Source organism: Cricetulus griseus, chromosome 6, assembly GCF_003668045.3.
Source record: "Cricetulus griseus strain 17A/GY chromosome 6, alternate assembly CriGri-PICRH-1.0, whole genome shotgun sequence".
In the NCBI taxonomy this organism is placed as follows: domain Eukaryota; kingdom Metazoa; phylum Chordata; class Mammalia; order Rodentia; family Cricetidae; genus Cricetulus; species Cricetulus griseus.
Window position 1 is genome coordinate 65462534 of NC_048599.1, and position 18079 is coordinate 65480612.

The 18079-nt window shown below is 39.9% G+C and overlaps 1 protein-coding gene across 1 annotated transcript in view; it reads left to right on the top strand.

Moving 5' to 3' along the window:
- The window catches only part of Ryr3 (ryanodine receptor 3), a 465461-nt gene that overhangs the window by 180901 nt on the left and 266481 nt on the right, over positions 1-18079 (top strand). Inside the window, 2 exon segments of the mRNA XM_035447052.1 lie at positions 9807-9980; positions 13142-13263. Of these exon segments, the coding sequence (XP_035302943.1) occupies positions 9807-9980; positions 13142-13263 (296 nt within the window).

Below are 18079 nucleotides of genomic sequence, written 5' to 3' on the forward strand. Positions count from 1 at the left end.
TGTTATGTGTAGCCATTTATCTGTGGCTTCTCTATATATACTTTTAGGAACCAATCTTGAAATGATGGGGGTAGACTCTCACATTTTGCCTGTTTCATTGTGGAAGTTCAATGTGCAACTATCACTGTTCCTGGCTAGAGGAAACTTTTTCCTCAATTGCAAGGACATTTCATTCAATTTAGAAAACATCTATCAAATAACTGCTACGTATTAATTACTACATTCTTATTCAACCTGCTTCTCATCTGCTCTTCAACTTCAGTGGCCTGTAGAACCCCCCCCCCCAACAGCTGGGCTCCTAGTACATCTGTCTATGGATGTAGTGGAGCTGAAATTTTGTCTTACCAGTGACTGTTTCCTCTATTTGCTCATGAAATCACCAAATGGGAAGAAAGAGGGTGCAGACATTTCCAGCCCACAGCTCACGTGCCAGTGAATAGCTATGACTGTGGCTCAACACAAGACGTGAACTTCCTTAAAACATTATGAAGTTTGGGTCTTTGTTTTGGTTTGTAATTGAATTGCACAGTTCTCAAGGGTGGCCTTTGTAGATGACATTGTTCTGTCACAGTGTCAGAAGTTTGGACACAGGTGGTAGAGCCAAAGAAGGGAAGTGAGAGGAAAAAATCATGAACAAACAACCTAACTATCTAGAGACACCACCACCTACTGCAGCTCCACTTTAAATCAAAACTACAAAGGATTTAGACTTCTCTAATGGATGTGTTTTCCCAAGCCTTTGTTGTTCAAAGTGAGCCAAATAGAGGCAGTCAAGGAAAACCATGGGCTGTGAACTGGGAGAAATCTGGATTTGAACCTCGGCACTGCCGTTTGCTGTTCAAACTCAATATTTCTTTTCATAAGAATAGGGATAAAGACACATATCTTGAAGGATTACTTTGAGGATTAAAGGAACCAGGAAGGTGACCTATGAAGCCGTGTTCTTTAATCCATGAAGTGGGAGTTGGGTTGCTGACCTGGGGGTGGTGGCATAAAGATGAAAAGAGAAAATGTGGGCTTCTTCTCAGGAAATGTGTTTCTCCTGCTGAGGCAGATGGGCCTGCTCCCTAGTGTGCTGTGGCCAGAAGGATGGCCTTGTCTTGCCACCCAGCAGAGTCCTTGCCACCAGCCCCATGGCTCTCCAGACTCTTTGCAGCATTCTACAGGCTATAATTGTTTTTAAGGCAACGTTAATTCTCTAATTCTAAGATGAGATGTTCGTGAGGGGACTGTATTGGTATAGTGAACCCAACGTTGATTCCTCACAGTTTCTGCAAAGACAAATAGACAGAAGTAGGCTAACCGTGACTTCCTTAAAGACTCCCTCCCTTCAGCATCCATTAATTGTTTCCATCATCCCTTCTCTTTCTCTGAAATATTTTAGATGCTTACAGTGTATGTTGGAAAGATATTTTTTGGAAACTCCATGGACACATGTAGTTTAATTGTGTTAAATAGTTACACATTCACTCTAATACGTGCTAATTAGAAGCTCTTTCAGACATTTTCCTCTGCATTACTGCCTAATACGCCATCTCTAGTCATACTCCCTTTCTGTCTACCCTTCTCTCTGATGTTGGCATGATTATTCTAAGATGCAGCCTGGTGCCTCGATGGCCTTGCATTAGCTGCATTGGCTTTCCCTGAAAACAGATGCCAAATGATGCTAGGAATGCTACATTAAACAGAACTGAATTGATTACTTTTGCACATAATGATGATGCTTGACTTTTACTATGGGACTTATAATCCTGAAAGCTTCTGTTTGGCTCCTAGAAGACACATCATTTGTCTAAAAGCATCCTTTCCCTCAGAAAGTCTGCTAACATTGTGATTCTGAAAAGCATGGACCTGTAGGATGGTATTTTCACTCCTTAGATTTTACCAACTTCTTCTCGAGATTTCACCACTCTCCTTGCCTCATTTTTTTCTTTTACCAAGATGCCATCCCCTTCCATATTCCTTTGCTATGGCTTGAGTGTGGCCTCTAAGGGTTTCATATATTGGAATTATATGCCTATGTTGAGGTATTAATGGGGTAGGGACTTGGAGAGATAGCTCAGCTGTGATGAGCCCTTGTTGCTCCTACAGAGGAGTCAGGTTCCCTCCCAGCACCCTCAGGGTGGCCCATGTCCATCTTTAACTCCAGTTCCAGGGGATCTGACACCCTCTTCTGGCCTCTGCTACTACTGTGCCTACATGGGACACATAGATAAGTACAAACAAAATAAATGACAAAATAAGAGAATATGAGGAAAGAGTCACTAGACTGTTTAGTGGTGAGGCATTTAGAGTGATTGGGATTGGATAATGTTACCAAGATGGATACTATGGATATTGCTGGCTTTATAGAATGAGTGACAGACCAGCACAAGCCTTAAATGTCCTTTGAAGGCATACTGTGTTCACCTGTTTGTAATTGATTTATGTGAGTAACTTCCAAAGTTCCAAAAGCTTTTCTTATAAAGTAAGAGGATGTATTTCAGCCCAGTGGCGGTGGCACGCACCTTTAATCCCAGCACTCAGGAGGCAGAGGCAGGCGGATCTCTGTGAGTTTGAGCCTGGTCTACAAGTGCTAGTTCCAGGATAGCAGGATAGCCTCCAAACCCACAGAGAAACCCTATCTGGGGGTGGGGAGGACAACAAAAAAAAGAGTATGTATTTTAACCATTTCCTTATATTGACCTTTAAATATCTAAGACATTGAAGCAATTAATTATTTATCTATGCTAATGAAAAAGCCATTCAAATAAGTCTGCTAAAAAAAGGTTTTGGGAATTAGATCTAGCTTAAATTCTGTTTTGGGTTTTTTGTTTTGTTTTGTTTTGTTTTTTTGTTTTTTGGGTTTTTTTTTTTTTTTTTGCTTTCTAGCTATGTGGCTTTGAGCAAGTTGTTGAATCAATATAGGTCTCAGTTTATCCTCAATAACAAAAGTTGAAAAAAAAGCAGTATGGCCTTTGGAAGGGTTAAAGAAAATGGTTGTAGTGATTTATATATTACTCATGTCACTTTGTAGACATAGTGCTTTATGTGTTGGTGATGTCATTGTAGAGTACTTAGCAAAATACCTGGCTCATAGTAAGGCACTGAGCAGATATTATTTCTGGAGAATAGCAACTTGATCATCTAAGCCAAATGTGACTGTGTCAGTTGGGATGTGCTCATGAGCATCTCCTTCATAGCTATCAATGGAGAAAATAATGCTTATTGCCTTCTAACAGGCATCAGGACAAGGAAACCTATTCCTTCTCAGAATCATCAATGACAGGCAAAGATGGCATCAATATTCAGATATGCAAGCCGAATATCTGCAGAACAATAAAACAAATTGTTTGCAGTCTATTTCAAGCAGAGGACTATATGGAATGCAAAAACAAATTCCTGTTCTTCTCTATGAGAAAGCCTTTGTTTCCCAGGGAGGTAGCGCCTGTGCCAGCAAAAGTCTCTCCCATGCATTCAAATGTAGATTTTTCTCACTACCCAGGCATGATAAAGCAGTGGACTAGAAAGTGATTGACTTTGAAACTATGCTTTGTTAGTCACAGTTCTGAAGACTGGGGGATATGCCCGACCACACAAAGTCAGGTCAGAAAGTCCTTGTGAGGAGATGGAGCAAAGGACATGTCTTAGTTAGGGGTTTCTATTACTTTCATCAAACACCATGACCAAAACCGACTTGGGGAGGAAAGACTTTATTTCACCCCACAGGTCCATCATCCAGGGAAGTCAGGGCAGGGCAGGAACTCAAGGAAGGAACCTGGAAGCAATAGCTGAAGCAGAGGACATGAAGCAGTGCTTCTTACTGGCCTTTTTTTCATGGCTTGCTCATCCTGCTCTCTTATCTCACTAGGCATGGTACTATTCATAGTTGGGTGGGCCCTCCCACATCAACCATCAATCTTGAAAATAACCCACAGGCCAATCTAGTGGAGGCATTTTCTCAAATGAGGTTCCTACTTCCCAAATGACTGTAGTTTGTGTCAAGTTGACATAAAACAAGCCAGCACGGGGAAGATAAGAGAAAGAGTTATTTTGTGGTCCCCATGGAAAGGATGGGGTAGGAAGGATAAGCAGGTTTCAAGTTGGTGAATTTGAGAAGATTCAGCAGGTTCTGAAACACGAGGCTTGTAACAGGTTTAGAAGTTGGTCCTGCTGGTTTGGACAGGGGAATGGTGGCCTAGAATGTATCAGCTCTATAAAGGAGGGGATTGGTTTCTGGCTGCTGGATTATTGGTTTACATGTGAAAGGAGTTCTTCTAGGCCAGGTTTCTGCTGTTTTTAGGAGTCAGCTGGCCCTGAATAAGACAGGTCCAATAGGAAGTATTGGACCTTGAGACTATAGAAGCCAGAGGTTTCTGGATCTGGATGTGGGAAAGGCTTAATGTTTGCCCTATGTTCTTTCTGTGATGGTTAGTCACATGGTCTTAGAAGGAAGACATGGGAAAGAGTTGGTTATTCTCACAAGTCCTAGCACTGAGAGGCAGGACATAGCATGCAGGGCCATTCAGCAGAGCACCACTACCTGTCAGAAGGAGGAAGTGGGGTTAGAAGGAAGGGAGGAAGTAAGGGAATGGGGTTGGAGAGAGGCTTGGAGGATAACTATTTACCATGGGCAAAAACAGGCTGTTTGGAGATCACTAGATGGAGTAATTTCAGTTATAGAGGTGTCCCTAGCTACCTGGTAGCTGCCCCAGGGATGATAAAGCAGAGGGATGTTGCCACGTGGGTATAGAGTCATTAGAAAGGAGGTCTGGTTCTTCATTGTTCAGTGTGCATGTAGCAAGTATGCCATGGAGCCTTTTAAGAACCCCACATAGAAGGATACTCTCTCAGCCTAGACACAGGGGGTTGGGCCTAGGCCCTGCTCCAAATAATATGACAGACTTTGAAGATTCCCCCATGGAAGGTCTCATCCTCCTTGAAGAGCAGAAAGATGGGATAGGAGGTCAGTGGGGGGCAGGAGAGGAGAGGAGGGAGAGGCAACTGAGATTGACATGTAAAACAAGATTGTTTCTAATTTGAATAAAAGAATTTTTTAAAAAGAACCCCAGGTCTCTCCCTACTCAGATAAGTTTCAATGATGTCGAAGTGTCAAAATAGGAAGAAGATGTTAGGGTACAAACATTACCATTGTAAAACTGCAGAAGTGACCAGGTGATTCAAGTAATAATGTCGATAAAATCCCAAAGAAAAGAAGTACTTGGTACATATATCAAGATGTGCCCCAGAGCTGTGAATAGAATTCAGTGGTAAAGCACTTACCAAGAATGTGGGAATTCCTGGGTTTGCTCCCCAACACTAAAATGAAAAAGCTGTCACTCATAAGCCAGTTTGGTAAAAGCATATGTTACATAAGACATACAGATTGTAATCTCTTAGAATTCTGCAACTGTACAGAGGCAATTAGTAAACAAGTTGCCCTGTTCTCCAGGAAAGAGTCATTTCTAGCAACAGGACGTTTGCATCTGAGGCCCTGGACATGTGAAAGAGGAGCTTCAGTTTACAGTCACAAGCAGTCAAGTGAACACAGTCAAGCTTCCTAACACTTCTTTTGTTTCCTTGGTGATTTGTCAATGTAGTGAGTTGCTGGGTTAAGCTGGGTTTTGTGTTTGTTGACATTGATATCTGAGTTTTCTTGTTGTTATTCTTCTTCTAAATGAGAAGCAGCCACCACGGTGACCACAGCAGAACTCTGGAAGATGATGTTCTTTTGTGAAAGCAGAGGCGCAGATGCACTATAGACTAGAATGGTGACTCATTTGTTTCAGTGATTCAGGAAGTGGAGCCTCCTATTTATTTTATTTTGGAAAAACCATATTTAAGTAAACAAAAAATGAGAAAATAAATTGCTAGTTGAGAATATGCATTATTTTCACCAGGAGCAATTAGAAATCCGTATAATTACCACATTTAACATCTGTTTTTTGTGTTGTTTCTATTTTAGTGTGTTGACTATAGCTAGAGAGTAAGCAAAGATAAAAATTTTTTGACATCTTGTAAGCCCTGGTACTGGCTGGAATATCTACAGGACTGTGGATATTTCTATGATGAAAATCAAGTGTCCATTGTTTCATAGAATAAAATGCATTCTTGACCAATTGTCTATAGAATAAATCATGATATATCAAAATCTGTTTTCTTACCTATATATGTTACAAAAACAGAAATTTTTAATATATTTATTTTGAGAAGTAAAGTATTTTTAACATTCTAGCCAATGTCTCAGCACACTTTTAAAATAAAAAATTTCTTATGAAATATTAATTCTACTTAAATTGATATTTTATGTATGCATTAAGTAACTGATTTTCAGTTTATGAAAGTCTGGGGGAAAAGAAATAAGAGCTGAAGGATAAAATAAATACAAATGAAAGAATAAATCGCTCAGCTATGCATGTTACCTCACAATATGTTCCATAAGTAATATAGTTTTCTATTAAGAATCCACAATTCATTGCCCTGAATCCTTTCATAGATTCATTATGAGATGCTAAGTGCTTGGTAGGGGATAAGGTAATGCTAGGGAGATGCAGCCAGAGACACTAGTTATCCTCAGACTAAGTGACATCTACAGGGAGAATTGGAAGCTGGGCCTCGTTTAGACTAATGGAGAAAATACAGATGCTAGAGATGAATATTATTTTAGTTTTTAAATTTTTTCTTTGACATTTTCAAACATATAAAAAGTATGTTGGTCATATCCTCTCCACTCCCCGTCTCCTACCCCAATTACATCTTCATGTCCTCTTTGCCAATTTTTATCTTTTTATTTAAACAAATAGAGGCAGACTTCTTTTCATATTTTTATTGAAATTAATCTTTTCATACAATATGTTCTGGTTAAGGGTTCCCCTCCCCAAACCCCTGTCAGATTCTGACATCTTGACTGCATTCTGGCATTACTCTTTGAGTGACCTCGGCCAAAGTATTTATTTCATTTTTCTCATCTGTAGAACTAGGACAATACTTGTAGCTCCATCAGAAGCTTTGCTATGATGACAAAGTACCTGAACTTGTAAAGAACTTAAAGTTGGCGCTGAGCATGGTAAGGACTCAGTACACAAGATGTCCATGGTTAAGAAGAGGAGGAACATTGTTGCAATCAAAGGCAACAGCATGCCACATTTTTCACTCTGCAAAAAATTCAAAGTACTCTGTAATTAACAACTCTTAGGGAAGAAAAGGAAGGATGCAGAGGTCATGAGGGAGCAGAAAGGTTGAGTCAGGTATAGATTAGAAGAAAGGATATGTGATAGGCAGGGTTTTAGTTGTGGGGGTGGTAGGGGAGGAAGGGAGGGAGAAGGGAACTGGGATTGTCATGTAATTCAATCTTGTCTGTAATTCAAATAAAAAATGTAAAAAAAGATATATTCTCCAAATACATAAAAATCAAGTGCATTATGAATTTTAATAAATACTAACATTGCACTAGTTTAAAAAAAACAACTCTTACAACTGAGCAACTTAATGCAATATAGAGAAAAGAAATGGAAATACAATCTTAGACTACAACCAGAGAGGCCCTAATTGATGAGGAAAGGAACAAAGTTGCTATGCTTTAGGATCTGTTTCATGTGGCAGATACATCAGGTTGTCACAGGGTGCTTAACATAAGTCCTATTTCCATACTAGAGAATGGGTAGTAATATAGTGGTCACTGAAGAAAGAAACTGAATATGACTACAACTAAGGCGGCCCCTTGTCAGCTTCCGTTCCCTTTGAAAACATACAGGAGAAAATCAGAAGGAGGATGGGTTAATTTGGCTCACAGTGTCAGAATTTTCAGCCCATGGGCTGCTTGCTCCACTATTTTGAACTCTATAATGAGGTCAGAGTATCTATCATGGCACGATACCGAATGGCAAAGAATGCATTCAGCCCATGGCAGTCAAAAGCAAAAAGAGTCTAGGGTCCTTCTATCTTCAACAACAGCATACCATGGGAGACCAAATCCCATCCCACCAGGCTCTTCATCTGAAACATTACACCACCTCCCAATCATGTCCCAGGTTAACAAGCTAGCCTCTAACACATGGCCACTGGGAAATATTAAAGATCCCAATTGCAACATTGCTCTAAGAGACTGATATAAAAATGGCAAGTTTATCTTAAAACACAATCGTGCTCCCTAATTGCAAAAAAAAGTCTTTCTCTTGACTTATTTTTACCTTCTCATTAGTTCTTTTAAAATTCCATACAATGTGTTTTAATAGTATTCACCCTCAATACTTCCCAGTTGGAAGTCTGTGGAAACTCACTGGCCAACAACTCCAAAAGAGGAAACTCACTCCTAGGCTTTTTAATTGTTAGTCTAGTGTCTAGTAGGGACATCGTCACCCCAATTATAGAGTAAATCTATTTTAACATGTGTTTTCTTTCCCTCCCTCCCTGTCTTTCTCAGTGTCTCTCCCTCTCTGTCTCTCTCCCTTCTCTCTTCCTCTATGTATCCATAGCAGTAGGTTTCCATATGACTTTTCAAAAGGTCTTTAGTCTTATCTATCCCTCCCCATATTCTTCTCTGCCCCCATCCTCTCCTGAACTCCAGTTTGATCCCTTCTCCATTATTTTCCTTTAACCCCTTACGACACTGAATTCTATCCCTCCTCCCTTTAAGTTACCCCCATAGTGCCTCGCTAATATTTTGACATCTATAGGTATTCAAAGTGGAATACACATATCTGGAGATTCAAAAGTAACATCCACAAATGAGAGAAAGCATGTGACATTTGTCTTTCTGTGTCTGGGTTGCCTTACTCAGAATGGTTGCTTCCAGCTCCATCCATTTACCTATTAATTTCATAATTTTACTTTTCTTGACAGCTAAATAATACACCACTGTGTAAATATACCACATTTTTATTATCCATTCATCAGTTTGTAGACACATTTCCTGACTGTTGTGACTATGATATTAACAGGTGATGTCTTTAAGCTCCTGAATGATGGCATTGGTGGAAGATAAGCATTTAAATTATTGAAGATATCAATGACTGAAAATGAGTTCACTGACCACTTAAAAGTTAGTTGTTAACATATCTATGTTAGGATAAGGGAAGTAAAAATATAATAAAGAAGCTTATAAATCAGAATAGAATAAGAAACCTACCAACTGCTTCCTCTTCCATAGTTTTAAATAAATTTGAAGAGGCCAGAAGCTTCAATGCATTGGTTTTCCAATTAACAGTAAATAAAGGAAGATAGCCTTTCTAAAATCCTGGCTTGGAGACATCATGATGATTTGGATAATAGCTTTTTGTCTTACAGATGCTACACAAATTATTTGTTTTATATATTGAGTTGCTATGTAATCAGCAATGCCTATGTCTGTTTCTCTCTCTCTCTCTGTCTCTCTCTCTCTCTGTCTCTCTCTCTCTCTGTCTCTCTCTCTCTCTGTCTCTCTCTCTCTCTCTCTCTCTCTCGTGTGTGTGTGTGTGTGTGTGTGTGTGTGTGTGTGTGTGTGTGTGTGTGTGTGTGTATGTGTGGTATGGTATGTGTGTGTGTGGTGTGTGTGTGTGTGTGTGTATGTGTGGTGTGTTTGTGTGTATGTGGTGAATGTGTGTGTGGTGTGTGGTGTGTGGGTGTATGTGTGATGTGTTTGTGTGTATGTGGTGAATGTGTGTGTGGTGTGTGGTGTGTGGGTGTATGTGTGATGTGTTTGTGTGTATGCGGTGTGTGTGTGTGTGTGTGTGTGTGTGTGTGTGTGTGTGTGTGTGTATGTGGTGTGTGTGTGTATGTGTGGTGTATTTGTGTGTATGTGGTGTGTGTGTGTGTGTGTGTGTGTGTGTGTGTGTGTGTGTGTGTAATAGGAAATCAAGGAGAAGTTGGATTCCAGTCACAAGAGAGATACAGAAGGCATGGGAGTCCCAGAAATCAAGTATGGAGATTCTCTCTGCTTTGTCCAGCATGTAGCCAGTGGCCTTTGGGTCACCTACAAAGCACAAGATGCCAAAACTTCCCGCCTGGGACCTCTGAAAAGAAAGGTAAAGTGTCGGTCTGAGGCTTGTCCAGGGATATTTGACACTGAGTGGGTACAGCTAGGTAGCAGAAGTGATTCTGAGGACTGGGTGGGCATGCCTATGGGTTTACCTGTTACCACTCTAAAGAGGGGTTCTGTGATAGAGTATACATAGTTCTCCAGTAAATTAGGCTAATTTTGTCACTATAACCCCATTTTCATTTTTATAGTCATCATATTCATGATGACTCTGTGGGGAAAGAGCTGCAGATTGTTTGATTCACTCTGAAACCCAGTCTCAATGACTCTTGGTAGTTCCACTATTTTGGGATTATCTGCATCATTGATCCCTTCATTTAAGTGGATTATAGAATTATTATACTATTTTCATAAGAAGGAGACTGACTAGAATGTCTATGAAGAAAATACAGTTTGTTTAACAATGAGGCTACAGACACCAAAGTGCAGAGAGATGAGAATTGATGCTCTATCCACAGATATATCCAGACTTGAATAGTGCATCACAGTCTGCCATATCAGAAAGCTAGCTTGCAGCACTTTTTCACCACAAAGTCAATTGCCATTATAGTTATTCTTTTTATATGAAACAGAAAATAGAAGCCAAGGGTATAATTCTCTTAGAAAATCCTTTCAAAAATGCACATTTGGATAGTAAAGGAAACCCAGAATAAGGTTATAGGAAGCACTGTAGTCTATAGTCCTGCCATATTGCTCTAAAGAAATAATGATAATATCTCCAAATGATAGTTCTTATAGGATATTAGAATCATATTATAATGGTAATAGGAAGGTTTTACCAACCAAGATCCCTTGAATTTGAGCCCTGCTAGTTAGAGAAGAGTATGTAGACATAAAAGAACACCTACTTTGATCTTTGTATTATTCCTCCACACAGTTGCTGATTTGTAGACTAGGGAGGGAGGTCTTAGGTTGGCTCTACTGTGGTAGAGAGACAGGGTATAGACACAAGGTCAGCCAATAGTTCTGGGATTTCTAGGACCAAAATCCCCAGGTAGAGGCAGTGATAGACATAGCCTGAAATTTTACATGAAGTTTCTCATAGGATCCTAAACTGTTCCTGTGTGGACTATGTGGACAAGACAAAAAACAGGATGTCACAGCTGTGATGGAGAAGCACACAGCAGCTTCAGACAGTACGACAGTCCTAAGGAGACAGAAGTTGTCAGTAACTGTCTTCCACTTTGAGATGGCCCTGGGAAACATAGTAGGCTTTCAATGAGTCCGGATGAGGCCACATTCTAAGACATAGAGCTACACACTCTGAGAATAAGGGAAAACTGAAAACATCTGCCCAACCTCATCCTCTTGCAGCCTATCCCAGTAGTCTGTGAAGTACTGTAGTATCTTGACAGGCTGTTTGGTTTTCTGCATTTACTACAGCCAAGATAATGCTAGCGTAGAATTTGGGAGTTTGAGGCTGAGCCTCTAGATGGAAAGGGCCTCTGTCCACATGGAAATACGTTGGACTGCATTGTTGATTTAGTGTGATTTTTCCTGCCCATAGACCCACCTAACTGCTAGAACATGTATACAAATTTGGGAGCGACCTCTTCTATATGATATTCTAACACTTAGATATTGACAGGTGAACAATGCCACGTTTCATAAGAACAGGTCAAGCTTTCCCTCTAAAATGTCCAGATCTGTGTGAAATGACTAAAACCCAGGAAGGTCAATTGTAATGAAGAAATTGACAAACAGTAGCTCCTGTTAAAAGCAGTGCTCCCTATGTATTGTGAGTACCTGCATGAGAATTATGGTCTAAAGACCTGGGCCTGGAGATCAATAGGCACTTAAACAGCCACATTATAACTAGTGTTCTCAGTCCTCAGTACCTTCTGGTTTGTCTGTCCAGTTTGCATGTTATCTGAACAAGCAAAACCATAAGAATATTGGTCTCTGGGGACCAGAAAACCATGAGCAACACAAAATACACATACTATAGTAAGAGGGAATTGCTAATTGCAGATTGTTAACCAGATACCAGGAAGGTCTGGAAAAGTAATACTGCCTAAAAGCTGGGGAGTCCAATAGTTAGGCACCCTGTGTAATGCTTAACCTTCATGGTATACTTGGGATAAAACATTTCTTTTAAGGAGAACATAGACTTTTCAAAGCTTGTATCCTACTTCTTATGTGAATTCATTATGTTAGGCTTTGGCCAAAATTATAAGAGGAATTTTCATGTGAAAAAGAAAATAAACTTTGATTTTAAACTGAAGATCCTGACACAGAGACTGAGCTCCAGGATCCTACATGGTCCCTCACTTCAACCATGTTAAGAGGAAAGGTTAACCAGTTCCAAAAGCTGCTAGCTTTGCCCAAGAGGTATCATGATGTCCTTGGTGATCAGTAAGTCTGCACAGCTTCTTGAGAACTGGCCAAAGATCAGTAGTTATTGCCCATTCAGTAACCATCCCTTGAGCGCCTTTTACTTTCTACTAGTCATTTTGATGTATGTATAAATTGCCTAACCCCCAAACAGCCCTACAAGATAAGCACACATTTGCAAATGGTGTCCTGTAATCCCAGTGTTTGAGTAAGTTCCTGGAGTCATTCAGCTGGCAAATAGCCAAACAGGACTGGGGAAAAAATGGTACCTGATATGAGAGCCTATGCTCTGAAATAAGCTCCCACTTAATCCGCTTTCCCTGACCATCTGCTAGTTAACTAAAATGCGCCATAGCTGACCTTCAGTAGAGAAATCCAACCCTGATCCCAGGAGAGAGCTTTGCTTTGAATTGCTCCTGCCTGATTTACATATGGAGGAGAAAGGTCTAAACAAAGGGACCTCTCCATCTCCAAAGGGTAACCCTCTGTGTTCATTTTAAAGAGGAAAAAAATCTATTATAAAAGTATGTTTTCTCCGTTCAAATTGGCCATCCAGGCCCAGGAAATTTATTGTAGCTCATACCATGGTGGCACATAAAATTTCATTCTCATCAAACCACCAGGTTGTGGGAATAATTCACATGTCAGTAATGGGGCATATGGGCAAAATAACTTTGTTAATGTCCCGTTTTCAAAATGGACTCAGGGGAGCTTGGCTAGGGAAAAGAATAATAAGGAAACCCCACAGAAAATGTGGGTGGCCCAGCTGTGGATAATGTATAACCTGGACTTGTTCCCGTGCTCTGTGGGTAGGTCATACTCCATCAGGAAGGCCACATGGATGACGGATTAACACTGCAGAGGTGCCAGCGGGAGGAGTCCCAGGCTGCTCGCATCATCCGGAACACAACAGCCTTATTCAGCCAGTTTGTCAGGTACTTTGTCCCCTTCCCTTTCTCTTCCAAACCTACCCACACACCTCCTTTTGATACCAGTAATGTTTGGGGGAAGACGTTACAATCACCTTTATATCTTTTTCTCAAAGAGAGATTAGGACAGAATTTAATCTGCCGCATAGGTAACCTACCAGCTTCACTCCTTACCCAATGTGTCTAAGGCCACACTGGTTACTTGAGTTAATGAATAATTAATTAATGCAAAGAATAGCTAAGGTCTTTGCAAAATGAAAAACAAAGTGTAAAAAAAGTCCGTTTTTTTCCTTTGTTTTTTATCCTTCTGTATTCACAGAATACAGAGGGACAAAGGGATAGAGAGAAACCAACCCAAACCCTCCAAACTATTTAGAAAGGCTTTCTGTATCTCTCAGCATTGCCCCGTGTGCTGCAGAAGTCTTAAGTTACCCAACTATGGCTGGGGCTGTAGCTGGGAAAAGTAGCTGAACTGCTGGGTTGGGCAGTAAACCCTTCAGCCTTAACATGTTGCCAAAACAGAATTCGGGATTCTTTTTCATCAGTTACTGTGAGGAACTGATCTTGCTGGAATCAATACAGTGACCCAAGCCACTCTTCCTCATGTAAGAAACTCTTTAAAGCCTACAGGGTACAAGCTGTACGTGTGAATTGGCATAAAGTGAGCACGCTTCACCTCTTCACTTCTCTGTAGTTAGAACACTGCAAGCTAAAGCAGTACTAGCTACAGAGCAGAATAAATGGCACTTCTCCTGATAACAGTAAGGAGTAGCCAGGTGGCATAGGAGAAAACAGGCCAAGCTCCTGGGGTGGAGGTTCCCTCTCTCTTTCTGCTTTTGCAGCTCCCACAGGGTCCTGAATTGTGTTCCTGTATGGGCTCAGCAGCTCCACATACGAACCTGTTACACATTTACATAGGCAACTCTGACCTCAGCTCCACTGAATCGGGCATCCAGGGAGTCAGAGCTATCGAATTGTTTGCCTAAGTCAGTGGTTTTCAACCTATAGGTCATTACCCCTTTTGGCATTGTATATCCTGCATATCAGATATGTACATTATATTTCATAACAGTAGCAAAATTGGAGTTATGAAGTAGCAATGAAATAATTTTATGTTTGGGGTGACCACTACATGAGGAGCTTATTAAAGAGTCACCGAATTAGGAAGGTTGAGAAGCACTGGCCTAGGTGATGCCTGCCTGTGTGTTCTAAAGTTCAAGACATCATTCCCCAGAGTAGAGCTCTTAACCATGGTTAAGTGTTAGATTCATCGAGGCAGCATTTAACACTATGATTTCTATGCTGTGTCTCAATTCAACTTTCTCAAAAGTCCAGAGGCATGATCCAAGAGCCAGAAGTTAACAGGGCCCAGGCTGTAATCCTTCTATTAATGGCTACAGTGGGAGGATTTTTTGAATTCTAGGCCAATCTGGGCTATATAATGAGCTGCTGTCTCAATAATAACAACAAAAGCCAAATGTCACTACTTCATTGAAGCCTCTCTGATGATTCTAACATTCAGTCAGAATGGAGAATCATTTAAACAAATTTTCTTCATCTGCATGGTCAAAAATAGCTTATTAATGTCAACATACCTAAGGTATGCCATGCAAAAGGGAAGAATGGGGAATTAATGGTATTTCATTTTTATAAATGATAACATCTAGATCATTGCATTCATTCCATCGGTTAGAATTTAATCAGAGAGAAAATTGCATGCAAACACGTTGTTCATAAGGTCCTGACTAGCATCCAATCCATCACCCTTGTGGTAGATGGCTTTCTTATCTGTCCTCCAGGTCTCATAACATTTGTGTTAAACTGTCTTTAATGTCAACAGCTTTAACCTCACCTGTAGAACTTAACTCCAAATGAATCAAAGATCTAAATATGCAAAAGCAACAAAGGTAAAATAAATAAATTGGACTTTTTTGAAATTTGCAATGATTTCACTGTAAAGGATGCAATAAAGTAACTGAAGACAATTCACATAAAGGAAGAAAATGTTCATAAGTTATATATCTGATAAGGGGTTTGTATCTAGGAGAAAGAACAGGAACTTTCAGTGATAGAGAAAGTTAAACAACTGATTAAAATAGTCAATGGTCCTGAGTAGAAATGTCTTAAAAGAATATATACGAATGACCAGGGAACACATTAAAAGATATTCAGTTTTAATCATTAACTTTCAGGAAAATGACAACACAGATCCCAGTGAAACACCTGTCGATACCCACTAAGATAAAACATGTTAAATAAGAAATGTGGGATGAAACTGGAATCTTCACTGCTGAATGGGATTGTAAAATGTAGCAGCCACTTTGGATGACAATCTAGATGTGTCTTTGTAGGTTAAATATAAGAGTTACTACAGGACCCATCAATTCAACTCCTAGGTATATGCACAAGAAAAATGAAAACATAGGAACAAAACAATGTCCATAAATAGACATAGCAGTGCTATTTATAATAGCGCCAATGCAAAATTAACCCAAATGTTTATCAGTTTGCAAACAGATGAATAAAATGTGCCATATTAATAAAATAGAATAAAGAAATACCCGTGCATATCATAACATAGTATGATATGCCTTTTGCCTTTTGCCTTTTGTTCACATGGGTATAATCAAAGAATGTTAAGTGAAAAAAGTCATTCACTGTGTGGTCTCTTTACAGGAACTGAATGGGCAAATCTGTAGACACAGGAAGGAAATCATTGGTTAATGAGAGCTAGAGGATGACTGATTGGTGGTGGGGAAGAAAGCTAATGATAGAGTTCTGAAATGGTTTCCAATTTGCATAACTATGACGATGCTAAACATCATTAAGCCACTGAATTCTATCCTTTAAATGTGTGCTTGTATGAAATGTGAATTAATATTTCAATAAAACTGTTATTACATAGCTAATGAGAGTTACAAGCCTGACAATGGGTAATTTTTTAAGTGTTGTGATTTTTTTCATTTTTTTGATGTCATTTTACATTCCAACCACAGTTCTCCTACACCTCTTCTCACCCCCTTTGTCTCCCCCCAGCCCACCCCAGGCCACTCTTCCTCATGAGTAAGGGCTCCCATAAGGAGTCAATGTAGTCTAGCACAATAGTTTGGGGTAGGGCCAGCCCCTCTCCCATGCATTAAGACTGAACATGGCATCCCACCATGGGGAGTGGGCTCCAACAAGCTAGCTCATGGACCAGGATTGTATCATAGTCCTACTGCCAGGGGCACTCAGCTAGTTCAAGCTACACAACTCTCTCCCACATATGGAGGGAAACCTGATCCTAGGGTAACTCCCAAGAATCCACAAGGGAAAATTATTTTTAAACAGCTTATTGAGGCAGAGTTTATATATCATAAAGTTCACTCTCATAAGTATATAATTCAGTAAGATTTAATATGTCTACAGAGCTGTGAAGTGATCATTTAGAGTATTTCCATTTCCCTACAGTGTCTTATGCCCACTGAAGTTTGGTCCAGTTGCCACTCACAGCCCTGTTTTGTCTAGACTTAAAACAATAAATTGATTAAATAGATATATATTACCTTTTGAATCTGCCCTTTTCACTCAGTATTATATTTTTGAGGTTCATTCATATTGTCTTTTTAAAACTAACAAACAATATCTGCATTATTATATGTGTATGTATGTATAAAGTATACTTGTGTGTACATAGACTTACCTGTAGATAAATGGATACGTAGAACCATGAATTATTTCCATTTTTGTCATTTTGTAAGTACTTCTATACATATTAGTGTAAATGTTTTTAGATGTGTAAAAGCGTGCACGCATGTGTGAGCATGTGTGTGTGTGTGTGTGTGTGTGTGTGTGTGGTATGTCATATGTATGCATGTAGACACTTCTGGATGTTCTCCTGTGAAGTTCAGAAGTCAATGTTAAGTGTCTTCTTCTATTGCCCCCTCCTTACTTTTGGAGACAGAATCTCTCACTGAACATGGAGCTTGCTGGTTGGCTGGACTGGCTTGTCTTTGTTCCCACCATCCAGTCTTTGCCAGCACTCACTGGGATGAATGGTTTTTGCATAGGTCTTGGGAATCCAAATCAAGTCCTCTTTCTTGCAGAGCCAGCACTCTACTTAGAGAGTCATCACCCTAGTCCCCACTTTTAGTCATTTCTAGGTGTTCATCTCAATGGCTTTGACTGAATTTGTACTGCTGTGCAACCATCCCCACAACTCGCCATCCCAGCACACTATATCCTTGTGCCAGTTTAATAATCTTCCCCATTCTCCTTACAGTGTCTCTGTGTTTTACTTTCCTAAGTACATCATGAAGTAGAATTGCATAATCTTAGCTGCTCTGTGCATTGTTTATTTCACATAGCAAAATGATTTTAGTGTTTAATTCATTTATCAAAATTTCATTCCTTTCCAAAGATGATAACCATCCTATTGAATGCACATACCATATTTTGTTTGACCATTCATCCATCAATTGAGCTCTCGATCTCTGCTGGTGTTGAACTCAGGGTTTTGCACCTGCCAGGCAAGGACTCTACCATTTGAGCTATAACCCCAGACCTGTTCATTTCCCCAGAAACAGCATATTTCCGTATTGCCCAGGATGACCTTGATCTCCTGATCCTCCTGACTCAACCTCCCTGGTGCTGAAATTTCAGGCATACATTGCCATGTGGGACATGCTTAACTTTTAACAAACTGAAAACAACTGTTTCCCAAGGGGGTATATATCATTTAGAGTCCCCTCATAGATGAATGGAGTTCCATTTTCCCGGTATCCTTACCTATATTTGCTCTTGGTCAGTGATTTTTAATATTTTTCCTTTTTTTATTAGAAAC